At 37.3% G+C, this 12281-nt stretch overlaps 1 protein-coding gene across 1 annotated transcript; it reads left to right on the forward strand.

Annotated features, from left to right (window-relative positions):
* The first annotated feature begins 342 nt into the window (after positions 1-342).
* LOC125229866 (glutamate receptor ionotropic, kainate 3-like) lies at positions 343-11138 on the forward strand. Its single transcript, XM_048134804.1, has 17 exons — positions 343-355; positions 1185-1342; positions 1703-1870; positions 2077-2243; positions 2748-2944; positions 3469-3734; positions 4097-4201; positions 4290-4406; positions 4980-5186; positions 5436-5597; positions 5886-6085; positions 6227-6428; positions 6572-6663; positions 7580-7716; positions 7984-8099; positions 8540-8692; positions 9935-11138. Exons 1-17 carry the CDS (start codon positions 343-345, stop codon positions 10220-10222), a joined length of 2748 nt encoding a protein of 915 aa, XP_047990761.1. The 3' UTR covers positions 10223-11138.
* Positions 11139-12281: the final 1143 nt, after the last annotated feature.

Consider the following 12281-nt stretch of genomic DNA (forward strand, 5'->3'; position numbering starts at 1 on the left):
ATTAAAAGCAGTTTTAAAAAATACTTACACATTTCTACATAAACCAACATTCGCAAGTAGCTTTCACCAGAACCCGAAAGGCGACGGTTTTTTTTTCTTAAAAATTATTGTACCTGTTAGTTACAATCACAAGAACACTAAACAAACTATTATATCATTTGGAACGATCTCAATGCATCGTTTAAACTGCAGTGTCTGGCTATTTCTATCCGACAACGAGTTGCGTGGCATAATTTCGTTACTATCATTGCATTCATCTAAATCGTATAATAATATTTCTAATTGATCCTATAATAATTGGGTTAAACTAAAAGTTGAATTAGATATGTGAGGGTTAAAAATATGCATTATAGAGGTCAGTGGTTAGTATTTGTGATTAGTTGTTTGGTATATGGGAGAGCTCAGAAAAATATTGGTAAGTGATGTATATTTTTTTTGATGGAGTTATTAGTTGTATTAAAATGTCGTGTTAAACTTTTGCTAAAAGAGGATGTGTGCTTTGGATTATTACTAGATAAATAAGTAGTAAATTAGAAGAAAAAAAAAAACACAATCACGTTCACTCTAGATACTGCACATCTGAATAAAAGAAAAACAATACAAGATACAAACAATACAAATGTGAGCGTTTTTTTTTTATGGGATAGGAGGCAAACGAGCTCTCCTGATGGTAAGCGATCACTACCACCCATGGACACCCGAAACACTAGGCCCCGTAGCCGAATGGCATTTCTACGACGCGAAACGAATACGAAACGCCGCGAAAGGTAGTCTGGCTCTGTCACGCCAATACGCAAGAGCGATAGAGATAGATATCTACGAGCGTTTCGTGAGCGTTTGTGCATTCGGCTACGCACGCTGACGTGTTGGAGAACTTGGAGGCGTGCACGGGAAAACGTCCCACTTTGTCGATTGCTATGAAGCCAGTTTGTCAGTTTTTTCATATAAAGATGCAAATCTCGCCTTAATGGTAACCGACAAAGTGGGACGTTTTATTTAACACTCACAAAGGGTGGTAAACAACAGACCGTTTTATTGCAATGCCATTTTTCCAGAAAAATAATATAGCAAAGAATTTAAAAATTACACAATAATATGGCAGAAGATTAAAATTAAGTACCTACTGAATTCCTTATTCTTAGTTTAGAGGGTTATAAACATAGTAGACAATAATATTTTTTCAGGTGCTATATGCGACGATGGAGGGTTTGTGCTAGAAGCTGCCTTTACTGTGGCCTTAGAATCTGTTTCAAGTGAAGAGGATCCCTACGAGGCTAAAGTAGTACGCACGACACCTGGAGACGTACTTGAAGCCCACAATGCTGTGTGTTCAGTTTTAGAGGTAACGATTCTCTCCTTGTAATCGTTCCCTGATCAACGTAATCCTAATCATAGGCACTTAGTTTTTGTGATATGCTTTTGACTGAATAAAAGTTGGTAGAAGATGGAACCACGTTTACTGGATGCTACATGGCGATCAAAAAGCAGTCTGGTTTTATCGCGCCACTACAGAGGGGCGATAAAAAGAGTACCCAGTACCCATCCCAATGATGCGGTCTACGGTGGAGCACGCTTACCTATGAGATACCTATTTACTCTTGCTTTAAAGAGACCTGGATTGTACTCATGTAAATTGAATATAAAAATATTTTGATTTGTTCTGAAAATAAAAACGAATTTAAACCTGTATATTATTTTCCAGGGAAATGTTTTTGGAGTGTTCGCCCCAACGAACGAAAAAGCGTTGAAACACGTTCAGTCCATAGCCGATTTTCTTGAAGTTCCGCAAATATTGGTGGACCAGTCAGTGGCATATAATCATAATTGGTCAGCGATAAATCTGTACCCACACCATGTTGCATATTCGCAAGTATGACATAATTAATAGTAATGTTTGATAACTTATTTTCATCACCTCCGTTTTAAAGGGCTCACAAATTATCAGTTTGCAGGACAGTAGTACCCGAATAAACTGTCGGTTGTTTGAAAGTATTTTTTTCTATAAATTCAGTCTAGAGCTGAGACTGTATTGTTGATTTAATTTAAACCTTAATTAAAAAAAGATTTGCTTTTCAGGCCTTCGCCGACATAATTGACAACAAAGGCTGGGAAGAATTCACTATTATTTATGAAGGCGCTGAATTACTTCCATCTTTTGATTCTATTTTTGCTTTACAAGATTTGGAAGCTGGCGGTGAAGTATTAATGACTGTCGTGCAATTACCAGACGGCGACGATTTTAGGTAAAAATCCTTTCTTTTCAAAAATGTACTTTGGCATGACGGGCCATAGTACCTATTATAAAAGGCCTATATTGGTCTTGTCAAACCCTAATCTTTGTCATGGTCAGGTGCCGTAGCCGAATGTCATTTCTGCGACGCTAAACGAAAACGAAACGCCGCGAAAGGTAGTCTGGCTCTGTCGCGCCAATACGCACGAGCGAGCGATAGAGATAGATATCTACGAGCGTATCGTTTCGTGAGCGTTTCGTGAGCGTTTGTGCCATTCGGCTACGCACCCTGGAGTATTCATTTGTGACTTAAAATTGAGAATGTAAGAAACTTCTAAATTATAAATATCGAGCAACATCAGGTTACCCTTGAACATCGACCGGCTAAATGACCACGGTCGTTTTTTACAAAGTATTTTTACATGTAACGTCACACCTTATATATTATAACATTAAACAACTAGCATTCCACTTACCAATGCTAAAAAGCGGTAACTAAAAAGCATCATTATTTCAGATCCCATTTACAAACGATAAAAAAGTCTGGATCTCTAAATTACCTCGTCAACTGCAGAAGAGAGACTTTAGAAACGTTTTTACTACAAGCACAACAAGTGGGAATTATGTCTGATGAACATAGCTATGTTATAATGAACCCTGACTTTCAGACCATTGACTTGGATCCTTTTAAATATGGCGGATCTAATATAACAGGTAGTGTGATTACAAAAGGGCTTAGTAGGATTAAATAACCTACAAAATGTTACATTCGGATTGTAACTGGAGAAGTGTTTAATTTCACCTCTATTTTCCGCTTACTGTTCCTACAACGTCCTGTTGTTTCTTCTGTTTCAGTTGTTTACATAACTTTAAACATGCTCTATGCTGGCGTGTCACTAACAAGTGCTCTCACGTCAACTATTTATGATTATCTTACTTTTTTAAATGAATTATCACTATTTTAACTGCATGTGCATCACGTCAACTGCGTATCTAGATTGTTTCACATTTTTTAAACGAAGTATCAGTATTTAAAGTCACATACAGGTCGAACGCGATTAATTAACATTATTTTACCCTTTTTTCCACCGAAACCTGGCCGAAACGTTGGGAAAAAAGGTAAAATAATGTTAATTAATCGCGTTCGACCTGTATGTTACTTTAAATATGTGTACAAAGCGCGAGAACTTAAAGTGTTATGAAGTATCAGTATTTTAAGGTGCCTTTACACACTGCAGGAGTTCGATTTTTCGACCCAGGCGTCGAAGCCATCCAACACTACATAAAGAGCATCAACGCAAAAGTAGCAGAGCTGTCCGAAGATCAAATACCAGAAGCAGTCACCGAAAATGGACTAACACTCAGTTTGGCTTTGATGTACGATGCCGTGATGCTATATGTGGCGGCCGTGAAAGCTATGGCGCTCGAAGATGGTTCCAGTGTCACTTGTGAGAGTGGGGCGGGGTGGGCTTTTGGATCTACTCTGCTTAATAATCTCAAAACTGTACGTATTTTTCAAATTAAAACACTATTTTGTCCTTAGCTAAATGTAGATACTGTGAACCTTCTTTTAAAGAATTATACAAGAACTTAACATATTCACAAGGAATAGCAAATTGCCTTACTCAAAATCGCATACGCGTATTTTGACTATGTGTAAAAATCGTGAAATTTAAAATCAGTGTTTAATGTTTATCAAATGGCCTTGTTAATATTTGTCACTAGTCTACGGTATACGTCACTATGATCAATTGTATTCGGCATCCTGTTCTTTCGAACTTAACCCAAGGATACCAAGGCAACTACAGTTTACTTTAGAGACTTTTAAGTAAAAGTATTAAATAACCCAATTTACTTTGTTTACAGATGGAGATTGAAGGATTGACTGGTCTTATCAAGTTTGACGACGAGGGCCTTCGTTCATATTTTGAGATAGAAATACTGGAACTTATGGCGCATGGCATAGAAACGGTACGTAAGGGTTATTCACGGCTATTTAAATAATTTAGTGTTATAAAAATTAATGTTGTACTAGCTACTCATTAGTATGTTTATGAAGGTAGCGACTTGGAACATCGATGAAGGATATAAAGAAACAAGAGTCATAATACCACCAGCGGAAGTAGAGGGGTCGGAATCTATGAAAGGAAAACATTTTATTGTGTTAACAGCCTTAGTAAGTCTTTTAATGTAGTATTAAGATTAAGTTACATAGGTTTAGCTAATAATAAAATAAAATCCAATCCTTAATAACATATGAGAAGGCAGGTGCCATAGTTTTCCATAGTACCGGTTACACCACCAGCAATTCAACCCAATAGCCCGGTTTCTTTTTTTACCTTTTTCTTTCAATAGTTCTACACTAACCGGGGCTTGTCCTTGGGTGCATTACTATAGTGTAAACAGGGATAATCGCCGGTTAGTGTCACTTTAAATTTAGAGTAAATTTTCTGAAAGGGCCCCTGTGCTGTTGGCTTCGGCCCCACACATGCCTCCCAAATGTCCGGAACCTCATGGTCCCGAGTACTGGAAAGGACAAACAAATAAAATCCTCTTCTTCCCTTTGCATGTTTCTTTCAAAAACTATTATGGGCTATAAGAAGTAAACTGTAGTTGGTTTTGGTCACTGCTAGTACTAGGTCTTCCATTCCACAATTAATTTAAGCGTGTGTATTTTACAATAAATATTTTGTATGACAGCGTCCTAGACATCAATAAGTATGAGTAATAACCACAAATTGTTTTCCAGAGTGCGCCTTACGGCATGCTAAAAGAGTCTCCGAAAAAACTCGAAGGTAACGATCGGTACGAGGGTTTCGGCATCGAGCTGATTGACGAATTGTCCAAAATGAACGAGTTCAACTACACCTTTGACATTCAGGCTGATGGTGTATATGGGTCGTTAGACAAGAAGACCGGAAAATGGAACGGCATGATGGAGAAGGTCATGGACGGGGTAAAGAGAAAGATTTTCGCACTAAATGATATATTTCTTAAACTGTAAATTATTTTGATTCTGGTGGCCAAACTTCAAGCGTTGAAGTTTGGCTATGTCATGCAGTTAATCATACTGTAATTATGTTATTTGATAACTTAGATATTTGTCAGTATAATCCGACTTCAGTTGGTCTGCAAACTGAGTTACGTACTTAAATATGGTATGTGAGAAAATGTGAATATATTAATTGTTTCTTTGTTTATTTAGAGAGCAGACTTTGCAATCACCGACTTGACAATAACAGCAGCACGTCAGAAAGCTGTTGACTTTACGAGCCCTTTCATGAACCTTGGGATAACTATTTTGTACAAAAAGCCGACGAAACAGCCACCGGATTTGTTCTCTTTCATCTCTCCATTTTCTTTAGAGGTAATTAGTGTAATAAATCACTTAGAAATAAACGGGTATTTTGTACATTCAGGATACGAGGATGGTTTTAACAGCAGCAACAAGCAGGAACATCTCTGAACAATTCTTAATTCCTTAATATTAAACTTTGAAGTTAGTAAAAAAATGCAATGGATTAGCCCTGAACGCACGATTTCTGGATCACTATTCCATCGCCGTTAGCTGAGCTATCAACCCCATCCAAACTTCTATATATGGGATTTAAGGGATCCTTGCGACATCTACCGTAACGACATACACTTCTTTCAGGTTTGGGGTTATCTGGCAGCAGCATACTGCGGAGTTTCACTATTATTATTCCTACTAGGAAGAATAGCTCCAGAAGAATGGCAGAATCCATATCCGTGTATTGAGGAACCAGAAACATTGGACAACCAGTTCACAATGGCTAATTCGTTTTGGTTTACTTTGGGAAGTGTGCTGACCCAGGGATCTGAAATTGCTCCAATGTAACTATTAGCTTACAAGAAAATTATAAATATGACGACATTCTTTACCTGGCGAAAGACTAAACTAGGATAAAGTAGGTGCATCACTAAGTTTAGTATTACTACTAGAACTAATGAATTATTGTCTTATTTGTATTTTAGAGCGGTATCTACACGCATGGCTGGAAGTATGTGGTGGTTCTTCACTCTAATCATGGTATCATCATACACTGCAAACTTGGCGGCATTTTTAACAGTGGAGGCTAAATTTTATGCCATAAAATCAGTTCAAGATTTGGCAAATAATCCATATGATATAACATATGGAGCTAAAAAAGGAGGTGCCACATTGGGGTTCTTTAAAGTAAGTTTATGTTCTAGTTGTATTTTTAATTGTAATTTTGGGTTCCCACTGTCAGTTCTTCATCGCTGTCACTTTTTAGTTCTAATTTAAAAACGATTCCTGTAAAGATCTAAATACCATTCATAATGACATTTTTCTTACAGGAGTCTGATAATTTGTTGTACCAGAAAATGTATCAATACATGGATGAACATCCTGAGTACCAAACTTCTACTAATGACGAAGGGCTGGCAAGGTATTTTAAAAATATGTGTACTTTTAACAAATTGAAGTAAACTGAAGTATGTGTCTCTAAAATCTCACTTTAGAATTGATGATTCGTTAAGTAAAAAGTTCACTGAAGAGCAAAACTTTAATAAGATATTTACTAAAATTGTGTTCTCAATCAAAAATGTTTCATTTTCATTGAGCAATTATTTACAAACGACTGGGATGATTCTCAAAAATAAAAATTAAATAATAAGTAGGTATCAATGTAGGGAACAAATCAAATTATTTTATTAAATATTTTTTGATTTGTTTTTTTTTAAGTAGTGACACTACTATATATAAATTATAATATATTTAAACTGAAATAGATACCATACACTAAAGAAAAAGCGATCAAGCCCACTGGTGGCGAAGCCGGGAATCGAACCCGGGTCTCCAGCTAACGCGGCTGACGTGTTGGACCGCTACAACACCACCCCGTCCGCCGAGATACTCCTCTAAGGAGGTACCAACTCTTAAGGGCGAGCAATTTGTGCTTGCACCCCCTTAGAGATTGCTCGCCCTTAGAGTTGATCAAAGGCGCCTAGCCTTCAGAGATAACATACACTAGAGAAATTTCGACGGGTACCTCGGCGGTCGGGGTGGTGTAGCGATCCAACACGTCAGCCGCGTTAGCTGGAGACCCGGATTCGATTCCTGGCTTCGCCACCAGTGGGCTTGATCACTTTTTCTTTAGTGTATGGTATCTATTTCAGTTTATAAGTAGGTATCACTTAATTTTAATCCAGAGTTACTCATACAGTTTACGTACAATTGTGATGAATAGGTGCTGGATACAATACAACATTACACAATACTCTGCTATCTTTGTCGGATGCTAAAGCAGATCCAATTTAAAAATAAAATAAAATGTGTAATACCTCTTGTAACTAATCTTTCAGAGCAAAATCGACTGAAGAAAATTATGCATTTCTAATGGAATCGACATCCATCGAATATATGGTGGAGAGAAATTGTGACGTGGCTCAAGTGGGAGGACTGCTTGATAGCAAGGGTTATGGAATTGCTATGAAAAAAAGTAAGAATCTACAGTTACTGTTTTACCTACAAACACGCTATAATTCGTAGACGAGTTATATTAAATTATTGTTAATGTCTATTATTTATTTCCTGCTACCCTAAGGTTGTCTGGTAGAGATCGCTTACAGCGATAAGACCGCCTGTTGCTACCTATGTTTAATGTCTGCTATTTGTAATCTGTTATCCTTGTGGTGCAATAAAGAATATTTACTTACTTTACTTACTTAAATTATTGTTAATAAATTTTAAACGTCGGTAATTTCAGACAGCCCGTATCGACAGCCCATGAGCGAATCAATTCTGCAGCTCCAAGAAGAAGGTAAACTGACGCGAATGAAGGATAAATGGTGGAAGGAGAAACGAGGTGGAGGCGCTTGTGCGGTGAGTATCTAAAGCTTTGTCATAATCTAAGTATGTAATCTATCAGTTAGAGACTGAGTTACAGTAAATGACTTCTTACAGCCTTATTATTCCGGTTTACTATAGGTCCTGCCTGTGCCATAATAAACTAGAACTCAGCAAAAACTACAGCTAGCTGTTAGCGACGCTATTGCGAAAGCAGACCCCAGTATCTCATGAGCCATGTCAAAATGGCAGGGTAACTCTAGCAAGAAGAAAAAGCGAGACTTTGACCAATAAAATGTTTCGCTCAATATACCACCATCATCCTCATTGCGTTATTTATCCCGGCATTTGCCACGGCCCATGGGAGCCTGGGTCCATTTCGTGGCACTTCATTCCTTTCTGTCTTGTTGTTATTATGAGTATTCTGTCTTGCCTGTGTTCACGAAAAATGTTTATTCTATTCTATTTGTTTCCAGGACGATGACGCGGGAAGTGGTGAAGCCCAGCCCCTAGTGCTGGCGAATGTGGGCGGAGTTTTCATAGTCCTAGCTGCTGGCTCCGGTCTGGCAGTCATCTGCGCTATTCTCGAGATGCTTGTTGACATATGGGCGATATCTCATAGGGAAAATGTAAGAGTCAACCATCTTGTTACGGAGTCCATTGATTGCCCACATGTTTGTATACACAAAATCATTTGTTTGTGACTTTTCAATTCTAAAAGATATTTTAGAAAAATACTTTTTTGCTTTAAAATTAAGTACTTATACGGAATTTAAATTGAGTTACTAAAGAAGATTACACATAAGTTTACTGATAGTAAATCAAGCAAATGAAATAATATGAAAAATCATAAACAAATTCAACCAACGACTTAGACAACCAAAGGCTTATAAACATGGTGCGAATCTTAAGGGTTACTTTCTTGAAAAAAATAGTAATATTGATTATTTAGATATACCTAATTTGGTTCACGCCTATTGACTTGCTCGATTACGTACTTCCCTATTCTCAACCAAAAATTTTTTATTTTATTTTATCAGAAGAGCATGAACCAGTCAGTGTGTTCCCTACCCCTGCCCTCGCCAATTTAGTCCCGCCGTGTTGACAGTTCGTCTTATGGGTAAATATGGTAACGTATTTAATCCTCATGTTTACTAACAATTAACAATCAACTTCTAATAAACTTCCTCAGAAACATAGCATGGATCTACAAGTTTAGTTTAGTGTAGTCATAAATTTGATATCCTATGGATGTTTATCAGAGTAACATACTAGTAGTAACAACGACATGGATAATGATATGATATGTTATAGTACAATACAAATATTATATACCAATCCAAAAAAAATCTTAACTATTTATAAATCACGATTTCCAATAGGTATTTAGTACAGTCAGTGTAAGGACCGGTTGCACCAAACCGTCTGTCACCGTTAAAGCCTTCGCTAAATTTTATTGTATGGGAAGTTCCACAGACCTCTGCAGCGTGACGATTATTTGTCTGTCAAATGTGGTTGATGCAACTGGCCCTTAATCTTACCGCAAAATTTAAATGTGTCACATATTATTATGGTTATGAGTTACGTTGCGAATGCGTTGTGGTCCATGAACTATCTGTAGCACGGTTCACAGCCCATTTTCACAATAACACGTTGGTATGTACATTCAAAGAGATTCAAAAGTGCTTATTGTAAGCCTATTTCGTGGCATCTTCTCGTTTTTATGTGTTCCTATTTGTAATATTTTTCTCTTTTGTGTGTTTACGAATAAAATTTATTCTATTCTATTTTTTGAATGAAGAATATTTTGACTTGACTTAAGAATATGACCACCAATCTGATAATCGTTCCAATAATCCTCTACATTCCAGGTGTCCTTTATAGAAGAGCTAAAAGCTGAAATAAAGTTCATAATCAGCGGCAGCAGTGATACTAAGCCTGTTCGTCACAGGGAGCCTTCTGGAAGTGGCTCAGGAGGCTCTAAGAAGTCCAAAGCTGAAGACGAGGAGTCCCACAAGGAAGTGGAGAATAACTTAAATGCACCGACGCCGTCCGAACGATCTGCGTCGCACCATTCAAGGCATACTTTACATAGTAGGAGACAGAGCAATGCCGTGCAAATGGCTCGAATGCGGAAATTTAGCAAGGCAACTTACTAATGTATTCAATGTGTAATTTGACTAAATAATAGGAATGACGTAGAAAATGATTGGATTAAAAAAGTTTCATCTGAAAGAAAAGTAAAAAGGCACGAAGAGAACAAAAGCACAGACTAATATTTTTTAGATACATAATTATTATAGTGGAGTACCTCAAGGTAATATTTTGGGTTCATTGCTTTACATGTTTTATAATTCTCAAAAGTAATAAGAATTTATTTTTACCGATGACTTTACCAACAATAAATTCCCTAAGATTTTATAATAATGAATTGCTTTTATTTCCCCGAACATTGCCAAATATTCAGTGACTCCCACATTGCGTCACACGCTCCGCGTCGACCCAAAAACGCGGACACACGCCACGCATCACTCTTAGCGTCAACTCCTAATTAACACCCGGCCTGAGAAATGTGCTGTCTCTGCCGGTACTGTGTCAATCAAGCTGCTTACCGAATAAAAAGATCAGAAGAACCAATATTAGAGTAAGCTCCTGAATTGCCGGTATTTTTGTACCGTTTGAGAGTTTTGAGACTACTCGAGCAGATTCTTGTTTCGTCGGTTTTATATCAATTTTGAAAATTTTTATAGGTACTTGTAGTGTTTGTAATGTCTTTATGGTTTTTACACCAACTAAACTTATCTAGCTGAACCTTTTTTTTTCAGAGGTTGTTTAAATGTTGACAATAAATGCGAGTAAGAATTTGAAAAATCGGGGGCGTCCTTTTAGCGTTATCTAGGGGTCCGATTGCACGGGTTCACGCTAGAACTGAGTAGACTTGATCATGAGTTGCGTCGGGAATATAAGTGGCTTGATTGGGTGCTCTGACGAAGGAAACAAAGATCAGATCAGAGTTCAAAACTTGGTACTGAAAAGACATCGAGTGGACTGCGGGATTTCTCCGTATTTAAAAACAGAAGCAGAAATATTCTTACGTGATATTACGCTAATTAATTATAGGTACGTTTATTAATAGCATATCTTGATTGATTGCCGCTTCTGTAATAATTGGGTTCAGTGACGCAAGGTTGGTTGGAATTCAAGACATATTGCGAGTGTGGGAGAGATATTCAAACGGTTTATACACATACCCCCTTATTCATAAACGTACACTAAAGTTATCAAGCCGATAAAGTTTGTTTGTCCCTTTCCGGCGTACTGGTGTGATAGAAAAGGACAAATGAACTTTAACGGCTTGATAATTTTAGTGTACGTTTATGAATAAGGGCTTAGTATCTAAACCATGTATTCCTGTATTAAATATGAAGTCCACAAGATAATCTTCATTTAATTAATGTTCTTTTACTATTTAAATAATATCGTAATTCTTCCGGCTTCCGATGCGGTTTACCATGAACGCAGTTCCTTGCAGTTATTAGTTTGGTAAGGATTACTCCAATAAACTTTAACATGAGGGATTTTTCATATTTTAAATGTAATTTTTTAAGGCCCACTTACACCAATCACTTTACTCAGGGTCAATGGGCTGTCATCTGTCAAATTCCATTGGTGCAAGTGGCAATTTCGTTGGTGCAAGTGGCCCTAAAATTGTGTGTAATAAGATATATTATGTATAAAATAAGTGCAGTGCCGTTATGTCAGCAAAGTACCTCAACCCCTCAGTTCTTTTTTGTCAAGATCAAATGAAGTTATAAGTTTCTCTGCAATTTGTCCGGCTAATGGTGACGCGTGAAAGATTGCGGTCGCGCCGTGTCCTCTTGCAGTTGTTATTCCTATGCCTCATGGAGTATGGGCAAGTCGGCTGCAAAAAACTTAAAACAAGTAAGTCCGTTCCTGATAAATACCGAGTAACGAATCGCTGACTGGCGGTAAATCTGACTGAAAATCTTCAATATTTGTAAGATCCTGCTCTGGTGGCAAGGGTGTCGACGCCGTAAACAACGATGAGTTTTCGATGGCATTTTCTCCATTTGGGACACTGTAAATGAGTAATATATGACAGTTTAACGCAATAGTTTTAATAGTCTTTATATCTAATCTTTAGAGATTTAAAAGATCCCAAAAATAACAGGTTATGGACGTTTTCTATGTAAGTAT

The sequence above is a fragment of the Leguminivora glycinivorella genome, chromosome 9 (assembly GCF_023078275.1).
Source record: "Leguminivora glycinivorella isolate SPB_JAAS2020 chromosome 9, LegGlyc_1.1, whole genome shotgun sequence".
In the NCBI taxonomy this organism is placed as follows: domain Eukaryota; kingdom Metazoa; phylum Arthropoda; class Insecta; order Lepidoptera; family Tortricidae; genus Leguminivora; species Leguminivora glycinivorella.

Bases quoted from the DNA above. Each gene is read 5' to 3' on its own strand.
- LOC125229866 (XM_048134804.1), top strand. The intron at 3,735-4,096 runs GTACGTATTTTT...CTTTGTTTACAG, and splicing joins TGCTTAATAATCTCAAAACT to ATGGAGATTGAAGGATTGAC. The intron at 4,407-4,979 runs GTAAGTCTTTTA...ATTGTTTTCCAG, and splicing joins TTATTGTGTTAACAGCCTTA to AGTGCGCCTTACGGCATGCT.